The sequence below is a fragment of the Aspergillus terreus genome, genomic scaffold (assembly GCF_000149615.1).
Source record: "Aspergillus terreus NIH2624 scaffold_10 genomic scaffold, whole genome shotgun sequence".
NCBI lineage: Eukaryota > Fungi > Ascomycota > Eurotiomycetes > Eurotiales > Aspergillaceae > Aspergillus > Aspergillus terreus.
The window spans coordinates 959,597-972,875 of NT_165933.1; the positions used below are offsets into that span (position 1 = coordinate 959,597).

Consider the following 13,279-nt stretch of genomic DNA (forward strand, 5'->3'; position numbering starts at 1 on the left):
GGCTCCCCTTTCTCCTCTTCGTCCTCGTCACCTCGCGCGTGTCGCGTTCATCCCATCCACCCTCCGCTTGCAACGAGCAGCCCAGGCGACCCGTAGGTCGCCACGATCGACACCGGACTTGCGACTAGCCTTAGGAGTTCATCAACCATCTGTTTCACTGAGCCACTGGCCCGACAGGGGTGGGGATCCATTTCCTGCTTTTGTGCCTCGTCTCGTGCGAGTATCTAGACGAGGTAGCTAGTCTAGGTTGTGTGGTGGTGCTAACAACGCCGTTTTATACAGCGAGTCGCACTGATATGCACTACGGGATATCTGTCCGGTAGGCTCTTTTCGAGTAAGCTGCGTGGGATGTCCACAGTGTAATGACTGTATGTACTTCGGCACGCCCGAACCGTTGTATTGCAACGCTGACGGATATCTTCCTCAGCACCACCTACTCCGTACATGGGTAGTTCGTCATACCAGCTGCGTCGACGCAAAACCAGCCGCAGTCCGCTTGCGTTAGGGTCAGATTGGACGGCGCTGCCAGACAACTGACCGGTGATGGTACGGATCTATACCGGCCACGTTCTTGCAGACTCCAGGCAGAAGAGACGCATGCAGTCACTATGGCACCTTCTCGATGACTCAATCTGACTAATGATCGAATAATCCGACCTGCATTGACGGTGGGGGGTAAATTGCAGTAATGTGATCAGGAGTGCAGATGGCGGTCTCAGCTCTCCGGCGGATTTATGGGCTCCTCGAACTGCGAGTGACATGCATCGTACATCGCCATCCCTCCATTCAGATCCCTCTCTCTCACGGGCCCTGTTGGTTTCACGCCAGCAATCATCCATGCACCATGGCCAGCTCATTGATGCTCGAGAGTACCAAAAAGAAAAGTGTTCCCATAGCGAGGGGGCCTTCAGTAGGCGGCGTCGGGCGGTTAGATTCGGCCATCTGGTTCCTAGAGTGTGCAGGGTCTCCTGCATTGGATCAGGGCCCGTGTTGCGCCCAGCAGGATCGCTGGCCATTGTGTGGCAACTATACGGAGGAGGGTACGAAATCGTCCAGTCGCGCATAATCCTCCGTAGCGCCGCTCGCTCATACGCGACTAGCTCAACTCGTCTGTGCCCGTATCGTGGGATGAGACCTCGTAAGACTGACGTGCCGCGTCATTTTCAGATCGAAGGAAGCGTTCAACGCCAGGAGTGCAACATGGATATCAAACTCAACAGTAGCATCACCTCATTGTCATCCCACGCCCCCTCTTGGCCGTGCAATGATCGTCTACGGACGGACGGACGGACGGAGCCATGATGAGGCTTGGGTTTAGTTTGCGCCGTTGCTGGCCCTCGTGCTAAGAGCTCGCTTATCGATCACTTCCTGTCATAGCGTCGTTTCACACTGTCGACCGGTCAACCGTTGGATTTCTCCCCGGTCAAACGAGAACTTTGTCGAACGTATTTGCGGACTTGTTCGGCTTAAGCTGGTTTGACCGGCTCCAACGCTAGAGCCAGTCAGTCTCGCCATAGTTCTTTCTTTTGAGTTTCTTGGGCGAAACATCAGACAGCCTTGGCCATCTGCTGCCTACAGGAAATGAGCTTTGGGTGGTCTAGGGTCGACGTATGATACCAGAGAATAGGTAATATGCTTGCGGCCACGCGTCGCAGAATCCTGGATTGAAAGGAGCTTAGTGCGAGGTAATATTCCGGTTCCTACTTTCAGGCCGGTAGATCATGGCATGGGCGGTGCGCTCGCCCGCATTCGATGTGCATCACCTGGTCAATCAGGTCATATCCAGCAGCTTCGCCACCAGCGTCTGGGTGCTGGATTCCAACCTAGCTGCATTTGATCTTCCAGTCCTTACCCCTGGGCAAAAGGAACCGCATCCAAGTCCTAAGCGATCACCTCTCGACAAATGTTGCAGCCCCGACATATCGTTTGACTGCAACAATGCAATATCGGCGCAGTCTCTCCCCTGCTTTGAACAACTAGTGCCCCGATGCATTCCCCACGCGAGGAATCACATACATTTCCAGGACTGTATATAGGTTGAGGGATTGCACCACATGGGACAGGCTCATGGCGGTGTAGGGTACAATCCCAGCATAAGCCACCATGGATGCTGCATCTGACGGGCACCTCTGACTTGGCACAGCAGCCACATCGTTCTTCCAGTGTAATTTTGCGCAGCCCGGATGATTTGCCATACAGACACGCTACTGCCATCCGATCACAGGGAACTAGCTCTCACGAAAACCCCAGCAGTCATGCCTAGTATAGACAGGGACTTAAAGCCTGAGCCCCTCCTTTCGTTTTCCCTCCCCACCACGTTGTGGAGATCGAATCAAACCGAAAGAGGCAATCTCCACGCACCCAAATGCAGCGGTTGAACGACTCAGACGATGGTGAAGTCGGTCTGATGTTGCATCGTGAAGCAACATGGTGAACATCATAGAGCGATCATTGAATCACTCTCCAAAGTCATCGGTAACTAGCAGCATTATCGCCCAGATGGCGTTAACGGCGTCCAGCTCGCAGAATTATCGCACCAATCACTTCGCTATCCCCGCACGCCCGATCGAGGCGACCAGCGTGTCGATCAGCGTGGATGCACCAATGCCACCGATGTCCGCAGTCGGAAATCCAACACTATCCACGCATGCAAGCGATGGGGGGATGTCGTGGCAATCCGGACCCGAGAATAAAGTTAGCTCCAGGAGGAGCGAAGGAGGGTGGACTATGGTCCAACAGGCGAGTAGCGGTGGCCACCCATTGACGCCCAACATCGCCCTCTCTGCGTGGCCAAATCGCCGGACAGTGATCTCATTGGCATGTAAAAACCCCGAGAACATAGCGCATGCATCGCTCCAAGGGTGATCCGCAACGGAAATGCCCGATGGCCAGCTAAAGTCCCAGGCTAAATCACCCAATCATGCTGGATGATCATCAACGGGCGCTTTGATCTTCCATGCGCTGTTGTTCTTTTCTTTTTCATGGTCGTTTTAGCTTTCTTCTTCGCTTCGATCGCCCCCGCGTGCCTCAGGCTTTCATGTACGATTGCACGGATGGTGGATGTATGGGAGATGATGAGCAACCGCCAGCCAGGCTGACTGGCTGTATGATCCGGCGGTCATAATCCATTTGGCCCCATCGTCACATCAGAGTGCTGCGTACTCCATAAGCCACCACCGGGATGTGGAGGATCCAGGATGATCTTCGTGTCGACTGCAAGCCCTGTCTACGCCGTCCGATCCAGAACCTGCTTTTGCCGCATCTGGTGTATCTGGTAGTCAGCCCCATATGCATCCAGATGTCACACGTCTCGCCGCGCCTGGCGGTTCTCGAATGTTGGAAATCCATGGGTCCAGAGGTTCGTGGCATTGAGATTTACGATACAGTCATCGCCTACCTTCCCTTTCCTTAATTTTGTTTTGACTTTGCCGAGCACAGACAGCACCCACACGCTGCTGGCTCAGAAATCCCACCCAGTTCCACTCAAAAGTATCGCACTGACCTGACTATCTGCGGGTCGGGTCGCTCAGGGTGTGAGCACGCTGTGGTGGTGGTGTGACATAGATGAATTGTCGTCCCGTCGGTACGGGATGCGTATGATAATATGACTATTATAGATGAGATGCTGGTGTAGATGCATCTGGTAGGATCCTGCGACGTGGATATTCGGCCGGAAATCCTCCAGACACGCTCAGTATTATACACGTAAGCCATCGTGTGACTTGATCAAGTTGTATTGATTTCACTGGGCTGGATGATGGTGAAGTCAGGATGGAAGGTGTGACGGTCCTGATGGTTCCGTTAGTAGTATCCCACGATATACATCGAGCTGGAGGTTAATTCTATGAGGGATTTTCGAATGGTCCCCCTAAACATTATGATTGAGATGATTGAGTCGACGCAAGTGACCAGTAAGAAGCAACACCCGTGTTGCAGTCTTCCCACGTCTGTCAACTGTGAAGTAGCCATCGTAGACGTGTTTTATTTATCCCCCAATGGATAGGAAGGCGAGCGCAGCCCAGTACACAGATGCCAACAACATTGCATTGAAGCGAAAGAGGTAACATATTCACCAGTCTATTTATATATAGTTGTATGTTCGTTGGATTGTATATACTTAGCGTAGATTCGTCATTCGTTGTCAGTCTCGCTCCGGAAGGCATTGGAAACTCACTTGACATGCTAAGCATCCAAGTTCAGGTTCTCCAGAATTCGGTCGAGTTTTTCCATCAAAATTTCGTAATTCATTGCATCCTTGTCGAACTCATCGACGGCGATGTCTCCATTCAGAGTCCGGATGATACGATCATCGCCCTGTGTCTTCTGAAGGTGTTGCTCAGGCATAGCTTTGGCCTCTTCAATGCCATCGGACGAGCCTTTCGAAAGATCGATTGCTTCGACTTTGTCCGCAACCACCTCAATACTCTCGTTAATACCATTTGCATCCCCGTTCTGTTGTTGCTGGCGCTCCTCCTCCATCATTTCCTCGATACCAGCGTCATCGAACCGCAGCCTGAACCGCTCGCCCAGGTAGAACCGGATGTCATCCAACAATTCGATGGAGTCGGTTTCTTGTCGGCTCTGAATGCGAGATGCAGACTCTTGAATCAGTTCGGCAAACTCGGGCGAATCGATATGTGCCTCCAAGCGATAAGCCAGGTATCGGGCGGCGAATTCTTCCAACCGCTGGACACGGGTCATCCACGCAGCGCGGATAATGGCATAGATATCCAAATCGTCGTCCTGCGTACCTCGCGTCTTCGCCGCCTCTGCCTGCGACATGTTACCGCTACCAAGCGTGCTGATAACGACGGCAGCTTTGGTCTTGAGTTTCTCGATAAAGAGCATGTCGGCTGCGAACAAAACATCGACTGCAATATCGAGGGAAAAGTCGGCTCTTTCCGTGTAGAGGAACGTGAGAATGATCTCGAGCACATCCGGAGAACAGTCGACGTTGATAATGTTGAGGTGATCCTTCATATGAGCTTCACGGAAGGGAGACGTGAACATGGTTTGGAAGAACTCCGAGCGCAGAAGCATTGCCCGGTGACAAGGAAATAGAACGGATTTATGGGAGCGTTGCTTTGTCCTGCTGACAGTTTCAGGGAGCCCAATAGGCAGTGAACCTGAGTTGGTTTTGCCTGACTCCTCTTGAACGTCGTTGTCTTCCTCGTCCTCATCCGGTAGCTCGTCCGCACGGAGCAGAACGTCGGCGAATATTGCATTGTCGCGATCCCATTTCACATCATCAACCTTGGACGTATCGACGACCATTTTATTGCGAAGCACGTTCTCTCTGAACCACCCCTCCAATTGATCTCTTCCCTTAGCAATTTCCATTGTTCGCCTCTGCCGTGCCAGGCGTCTATCCCCACTGTCGATGATACTGTCAACAAGAGTTTGGATTTCCAGATGCTTGGCGATTTTATCAAGCCCAGCAAAGACCTCAGTCTCAGTGAACCCGGTGCCCGGTCCACTCCGCAGCTCCCGAGGAGCTTCTCCAAGATACAGATATTTGATCGCCGCGCCGAAAGCTTGGGGTGGGATCATACTGGGGAGTTTCCATGTTGTAGTCTCCGGGGCCGTAGCCAGTTTATTTTGAAAGTAGGGTGACCGCGCCGCCAATATGAATTTGTGTAGGTAGAGGGATTCCTCCGAGGCTGTTACCACAATGTCGGATGTTTTCGGTTGATCGCGGGTGAGGAGAGAGGAGATGTGGGCTGCGAGAGGCTGAAGGGGATCGGTTGATTTAGAGTAGTCATACTCTAGAAGTAAGTTTCGTATGCGGTCGTTCAAGGCGTTATATAGACATCTGAGGCATTAATGCATCAGTGGGATCTATAGGGAAAGAGGGGAGTTCAATGTACCTTTCTCCCTGGAAGGTATCTCGCTCGCACAATGCACCAGATTCGAGCAGTAGCTGTACAACTTCATAATGGCCACAAAGACTTGCCTATAGATGTCGCAAGGCGTTCCGTTACTCGCGTGTCCACCGGAGGCGACTTGGATGCGGGAAGGGCGTGTTGCCGTCATGCACTTACCAGAATCAAGGGGGTGTAGTCATAGGGATCCCGAGCATTGATATTGACCCCTTCAGTGATCTTCTCCTGACAAACTTTGAGGTCCCCCTTACGGCAAGCATTGCAGAGCTCCCGGAACGGCTCACTCAGATCCAGAGGGTTATCATCCTTGATGGTACCCTCCTTGATCAGCTTTTGCTCATTGTGCAGGCTGATCTCCAATTGATCTTTGCGAAGAACCGTCCGTTCGGGCATCACGATATTGTGGGAGAAGGTGCCGATAGAGAGAATGTGTGGGAGTTTATATATATTCGACCTCGGGGTGGGGTGAACTTGAATGTCTGGAGAAATTGCCAAAGTATCGACGGGACCAACAAGGCAACCGTTATCGATAAGAGCGATCACGTGCTGCTTGCCACGGAAAGGGGGACGTTATATAGATCCTTGCAGATATCCTACGCCAGGGCCGATGTATTGATGGTATGCCTCGCATTGGAGTGTTTGCCATCCAAGACACCGCTATCGAGGAAGAACAGACTAGGGGATAGTGATGGAGAAGAGTCCGGTTGTGGTCTTCACAAGTGATCCTTCCAACATCACAATGACTAAGACGTTCAGCGATGATGTTCGCGAGTCACCGCCTTCAACCTCACCGCCTACTATATCCAGAGACAGCCCGTGGCATCTTCCGTTGCTCAGCAACGGAGCTTCACCTAAACATCCCCAGTCTGTTCACCCGTTGCATACTGATCGCTTCTTTAAATCTATTCCCCCAACTCCATACCCATTCCAACAACCACCATCTCCTACTAACCACGCAGGTCTGAGACATTTGCAGCCCACCATACCTTCACCACCTATAAATGAGCTGATCACTGCTACCGCTGTCTTTGATGATTTCTATTTGAGTCTTTCTATTACTTGTTGACAACTTGCGGTCCGGTACACGAAAGGCATAATGGCAATCGCGCTGGCAGAGGCAGATAAGTATGAGATACTGGAGAAGATTGGTAGGCTATTACATCTGCAACTCATTCCCCCAGCTTGGGAAGCTGATGGTTTCGTTCCTCTCAGGGTGTGGTTCATTCGGCATAATTCGCAAAGTGAAGAGGAAAACAGATGGCTTCGTGAGTTGCCCTCAACCTGCAGCTGGATCAGCGCTCTTACAATACGTCCAATGATTAGATATTATGTCGCAAAGAGATCAACTACATCAAAATGTCCCAGAAGGAGCGGGAACAACTGACAGCCGAGTTCAACATCCTAAGCTCCCTCCGACACCCGAACATTGTCGCCTACTACCATCGCGAACATCTGAAAGCGAGTCAGGACCTCTATCTGTACATGGAGTACTGTGGCGGGGGTGATCTCAGTATGGTCATCAAGAACCTCAAGAAAACAAACAAATACGCGGAGGAGGAGTTCGTTTGGCGTATATTGTCCCAGTTGGTGACAGCTCTCTACCGATGTCACTATGGAGCCGACGCGGCTGACGTAGGGTCCAACATACTTGGCCCTGCCCCAAAGTCATCCGGATTGAAGGGAAAGCAGGCTCAGATGACAATCCTGCATCGCGACCTGAAGCCGGAAAACATTTTCCTCGGCAGTGACAACACGGTCAAGCTGGGAGACTTCGGCTTGTCGAAGCTGATGAACTCCCATGACTTTGCGTCCACCTATGTCGGCACGCCCTTCTACATGTCGCCGGAGATATGTGCTGCTGAGAAGTACACATTGCGCTCTGACATCTGGGCAGTCGGTTGCATTATGTACGAGCTTTGCCAACGAGAGCCACCGTTCAATGCCCGTACACATATCCAACTGGTGCAGAAGATTCGCGAGGGAAAATTCGCTCCTCTGCCCGATTTCTACTCGCCAGAATTGAAGAACGTCATCGCTAGCTGTCTGCGTGTGAACCCTGACCACCGGCCCGATACGGCAGCCTTGATCAACCTCCCCATAATTCGTCTTCTGCGCAAGGAGAAGGAAGTTGTTGACCTTGGAAAGTCTCTCCGCAAGCGGGAAGAATCTACTCTACAGAAGGCACGAGATGTCGAGCAGGCTTACGCAAAACTGGAGAAGGAGAAACAACAGATCAAATCGGACCTGGAGAACTCTATCCGCCGAGAGTGGGAAGTCAAAGCGAGGCTTGAAATTGATCGCCAGGTGCAAAACGAGCTGGACAAGCTTCGCAAGAGATTCGAAGCTGAAGTACAGGAAAGAGTTGCCGTGGAGCTCGAGAAGCACAAGAGGTACAACTTCAGAGAAGATTCCGGTTTTCGATCCAGCACTCGCGCCTCCCAGTCATCAGCCAGCAATGCAGATGACACCGATTTCCCCTCCAGCACTGATATTAGCCAGTTGTCCATGGAGTCGCCAGGGAACAAACCGGTGAAGAAAGACCGCACGCCGTTCAATCGTTCAAAAACCGTGGTCGAGTCGCCTGTCGATGTGCAGATGGCTGAGCCGTCCCCCATGTCTATTGCATCGCTTTCTCTGTCACCTCGTCGGACATCATCTTCGGGGAAGAACATTTTCGCCGAAGCAGAGCGAAAGCGAGCCAAGTGGGAGCCTACTCTGGTCTACTCCGACGACGAAGACGATACCCCTGATTTACCTTCACCGACTCGGCCCAAGGTGAAGCCCGACCCTTTCAAGGCCCCGTCCCGACCACTACTACGTCAGAACACGGCCGCTCTCATGCAGAAGCTGAGCACACAACCGCCGCTATTCCCAACTAACCAATCGAGGCTTCCCCAAATGTCTGGCCCCGGTCACTCTGACTCCCGTAGTGGAGAACCCAAGGCCAGATCGCCTCACCGACGGCTCTCAAAGATTCCATCCTCGGCCAATTTGGCAGCCGATGCCGGGTCACCAACACGGAAGACTGGCAAGCAACTTCCCTCTAAAGTGAACGGAGGGGGCGAGGAGATGTTCAAAGCTGTAATGCAGCGCAACATGGGCGGCAGGACTCTCGTGGAGCTAGCTCAAGCTCGTGCTGGCGGTCGTCCGATCGATGATCTCAAGCGGTGTGCAAGCGATTCTCGTGCAGCCTGTGCAGCTGGCTTGAAGTCCTCTCCTGCCGAGCGTGATCCGCCTGCTGTGTGGGATCCCGAAAAAGATGAAATGCCTAGCCCATTCCTTGCTCGGGGTAGAAAGGTCATCCGCAACCTGAGGTGAAGCAAAACTCAGTCGATGTTGCGCCCCGGCGAATTTCACATGCATCGCTAGGTACCTCTGGTGTAACCCTTCGCTGGGTGATCCGACTAATTCCGAGACTGGCAAGTCTGGTGATTGAAACCATACTCATACTTACGTCCTAATAATGGCCATTTTTGGAGTTGCTACGGGTGGAGTGCATTGTTCAAGCGAACCTGGCCGTGCCAGACATGGAGCCATCATGCATTTTCTCGTGCTTTTGTGGTTACAGCGACGACAGTCCTATTTTATTTCCTTTGTTCTTATGCAGTGATGTCCTTTTTCTTCCCCATTTGTGTTTTGCTTTCTCCGCTTGGAATACTGTACAGGCATTTGCATCTGAGAGGCGGTCTTGCTATTTTGCGATGCTTTGTGACCTTCGGTCCAGAGCAGGTTCAGTTTTCAGCTCGAGGATTTGGCTCCCTACCTTGTCTCCAAAAGCCATCTCCCGCTTTCCGAAATTTGCCCATTTCAGTCACTCGTTCTGGACCGTGCATATTTCTTTGTTCATTGGTTTTATATTGGTGGGCGGCGCTTATCTGGAAGACTCAGGGATAACGGCGTAGTTAAGGGGTACTGTCTATGTACATATAGGGTCTGTGCTATGTTCGAGTTCTGCAATAGAAAGGCGGAATACCTTACTTATTGGATCGAACTGTAGGCGGTTCCAGCATCCTGGCTAGAAGTCCATGCAGGTGACGAAGGATGTGTATTGATTCCATTAAGTATGACACACCGACGCCGTCAACAACAGGCTCCTACATCAGATACTACTCCTTCATAGAGGAAAGTAGGAAAGTGCGGCGTATTGGTTGATTTCTACACCAAAGCAAGTATGATTGTTCACCTGAATACGACAAGGTGAAACTCATCATGAAGAGATCCACGCGCCATTGCCATCGCTAGGACAGGCGGGTAGCATATTGGCAAGACAAGGGCACCGCGTGCGCAAAAGCTTATGACTGCCTCAGCAAGTTTTCTTAAGAGGGAGTTACTTCAAGTTTTGGAAGATGGCCTAACCGCCAATGAAGCCGGTGAGTCCCACGAAGTATCGATATGACTATTCATTATCACCCAAACGTGCCTAGACCTCGAGTGCTTTCAAAAAGGCCGAACTCTCATGTCCGTCCACAACCTTGGCAATGGGAGTGAGGTACGCCTCAGCGACTGATTCTTGGAGTTGGCGAATATAATACTGGGCAACTCTGAGCCATGAAGCCCTCTCTCGCGCGCTAGCTCCCGAGCCCTCCCAGACCCAGAGCCTGTCAACGGAATCATAAAGGAAGACATCATTGCCATCGAGATCGGATTTCCTGACCCGCTGCCCATCCTTCACAAGATCAAAGGATAGTGTGCCTGAAGCATCGCTGAGTCTGAACAGTTTGCGTGGCCGCGTCGACCGGTCATCAGCTGCCCTGGCAAAGCGTCCGGGCCGCGGAGCGCGAAACTGAAAGTTGGGCTGCTTCGCTTCTGCATCGCCGCCCAGCAAGTCTACAATGAGACTCGACCGGGATTCAAGTTGTGAGAGCACCTCGACGTCAATGTGCTTCGCAAGGGTCATGTCGTTCACCACCTGGGCCGCGCGGGCCTTTTCCATGGGACTGCTGTTCCTGCCCTGCCAGACCCAGATCTTATCGCCTTTGTCCAGGACAAAAACGTCATTGTCATCAAGGCTTTGCCATGTGGGCTCAACTTCGTGTACAATGATCGAGCGTCCAGCGCTGGGATGTTTGAAGATGCGAAGCAGCGTGAGGACCTCCTTTGGCTCCTCGGGCTCAACATGGGTGAAGCCCGAGCGCACGCCACCGGACCGGATGGAGATATGGCGGAACAGCGCCAAGAATTCGTCCGAAGGGCATTGCTGCGTCTCGCGGTGTTGGGTCGCCGACCCGTGCAGGAACTCGTCCAGTTCGACCGTCTTGTAGGCGGCGGTCCCGGCCTCGTCCTGGGTGGTTTTGTTTCCCAGCCAGAAGAAGATATCGTGGCCCAGCTTGTCGTCTCCGACTTTGTACGAGTGCAGCACAATGTAGCTGTCTCCGTCGTAGAACTCGCCGGCTCGCTCCTTCGGCCAAGGAATGACCTCGAAGTTCTCGATTCGCCAGATGAACAGTCCGGGTTCCTGTCCGATCTTCCCGTTGTTCCAGGCAGGCTCGGTGGCGGCGGAGTTATACTTGACGCGATGGTCCAGATCGGATCCGATCAGCTCCACATTGCTGTCCTTAATGTCGTATTCTTTGGGGTGTACTAATCCGTCATGAGGCGCCATGGTTTCGACAAGGAGAATTATTGTTGCTAATTACGCCTCTTGTGTGCCTGGAGAAACCATGACGACCGGTCCGGGGCAGAAAACAGCGGAGAAGTTGGCGGTGAGGCTCACTGAGCTTAGCCATTGCAATTAGCCTTGACGTTGAAGCGCTGTATACTCTTCTCGCTAGTATCAAGTACAGAATAACTGGTTAAGGAGTTCGTAACAGCCGACAGAGCTCTGGGAAAATTACCCCACAATCCCGTTGTGATTTTGCCGTCGAACGCGGGAAGATTGAGGCTTCAGCTAACCGCGTTTATGGTCGTTATTCCCGGCACTCTATACAGACCAACCCTAAGTGGTCATGGCTGAGCCGTCTAGTAGACGCCTCCGCAGGAATCAGGCTAATATTGCCAGAATGCTGATGCGCTACCCCGGATAATAATGAGGTAATTTAATTTATTCCAATTGCACCGGCGGGGCCGCGAAGAAATGAAGCTGGATGGTTTCCCCTGTGAGGGTATATAGGTCGACCCCAATCCCAGTCAATGATATAGACCGACCGTCTTTGTTCTTCACAATCCCAAGAGTACATCTGAGCTCATCCTCGCCTGAACAATGAGATTCTCTTTGGTGGCTACCACGCTGCTTGTCGGCTGCACATTTGCAGCCCCCCATGATCATGGGCGAGGCTTTAGCCTTGATACCCTTGCCAAACGCGCCGGCATGCACTGGTTTGGTACCGCTGCCGATATTCCTCACACAGATGAGACAACCGACGCGGCATATCTGGAGGTCTTGCGAACCCAATTTGGCGAAATGACTCCGGCCAATGCCCTGAAGGTACGTTTACCTTATTTGAAAATCAACTGAGCCCCGAGGCTAACGGGATTCATGTGTTAGTTCATGTATACCGAGCAAGGCCCGAATCAGTTCAACTTCACCGATGGCGATTACTTCATGGACTTGGCCAGACGCACCGGAAAGCCCGTTCGTTGCCATAACCTTGTCTGGGCGTCCCAAGTGTCCGACTGGGTGACAGCGAGAAATTGGACCGCGGAGACCCTGATCCCCGTCATGCGCAATCACATCTTCAAGACCGTCCAGCATTTTGGCAAGCGCTGCTACTCCTGGGATGTGGTCAATGAAGCGTTCAACGGTGACGGCTCGTTCTCGGGTGGCGTTTGGTACGAGACCATCGGCGAGGAGTATATCTATCTCGCATTCAAGTTTGCCCAGGAAGCCCTGGCCGAAATTCACGCGGACAAAGTCAAGCTCTACTACAACGACTACGGCATTGAGAACCCCGGTCCGAAGGCTAATGCCGTCCTGAAGCTTGCCAAGGAACTGCGGAAGCGACACATCCGTATCGACGGAGTCGGACTTGAGTCCCATTTCATCGTGGGCCAGACCCCGTCGTTGGAAGAACAGATTGCTACCCAGAAGGCCTACATCGACGCCGACTTGGACGTCACAGTCACGGAATTGGATATTCGGTTTTCGGAGGCTCCGTTCTACACCGCAGAGGCACAGAGACAACAAGCAAAGGACTATTACGATAGCATCCTGAGCTGTCTCAAAGTCGGTCCTCGTTGCATCGGCGTCGTCGTTTGGGACTTTGCTGACAAGTACTCCTGGGTTCCTTACACATTCGAAGGACAGGGAGGTGCTACTTTGTACAATGATACTCTCGAAGCCAAGCCGGCGTATTATGCTGTGGCCGATGCCCTCATGGGCAAGCCTTGCAGTGTCTGTTAGTGATACTGAATGTTTCAAATCGAACCAAGAATGTGTTCGATCCCAACCCATCATGTCT

General features: G+C 52.3%; 4 protein-coding genes across 4 annotated transcripts; 2 read left to right on the top strand and 2 right to left on the bottom strand.

Annotated features, from left to right (window-relative positions):
* Positions 1 to 4,182: 4,182 nt before the first annotated feature.
* On the bottom strand, positions 4,183 to 6,275 carry ATEG_07187 (ankyrin repeat and BTB/POZ domain protein; the record flags this gene model as incomplete). Its single annotated transcript, XM_001209873.1, has 3 exons — positions 4,183 to 5,812; positions 5,868 to 5,920; positions 6,042 to 6,275. The coding sequence occupies 3 exons, from the start codon at positions 6,273 to 6,275 to the stop codon at positions 4,183 to 4,185; spliced, it is 1,917 nt and encodes a 638-aa protein (XP_001209873.1).
* A 703-nt stretch (positions 6,276 to 6,978) lies between these two features.
* nimA (serine/threonine protein kinase nimA) lies at positions 6,979 to 9,200 on the top strand (the record flags this gene model as incomplete). Its single annotated transcript, XM_001209874.1, has 3 exons — positions 6,979 to 7,030; positions 7,095 to 7,147; positions 7,206 to 9,200. 3 exons carry the CDS (start codon positions 6,979 to 6,981, stop codon positions 9,198 to 9,200), a joined length of 2,100 nt encoding a protein of 699 aa, XP_001209874.1.
* Positions 9,201 to 10,302: 1,102 nt separating this feature from the next.
* On the bottom strand, positions 10,303 to 11,484 carry ATEG_07189 (gelsolin family protein; the record flags this gene model as incomplete). Its single annotated transcript, XM_001209875.1, has 1 exon — positions 10,303 to 11,484. One exon carries the CDS (start codon positions 11,482 to 11,484, stop codon positions 10,303 to 10,305), a length of 1,182 nt encoding a protein of 393 aa, XP_001209875.1.
* A 597-nt stretch (positions 11,485 to 12,081) lies between these two features.
* ATEG_07190 (endo-1,4-beta-xylanase) lies at positions 12,082 to 13,221 on the top strand (the record flags this gene model as incomplete). The annotated part of the gene is made up of 2 exons (XM_001209876.1): positions 12,082 to 12,306; positions 12,367 to 13,221. 2 exons carry the CDS (start codon positions 12,082 to 12,084, stop codon positions 13,219 to 13,221), a joined length of 1,080 nt encoding a protein of 359 aa, XP_001209876.1.
* Between the last annotated feature and the right edge of the window lie 58 nt (positions 13,222 to 13,279).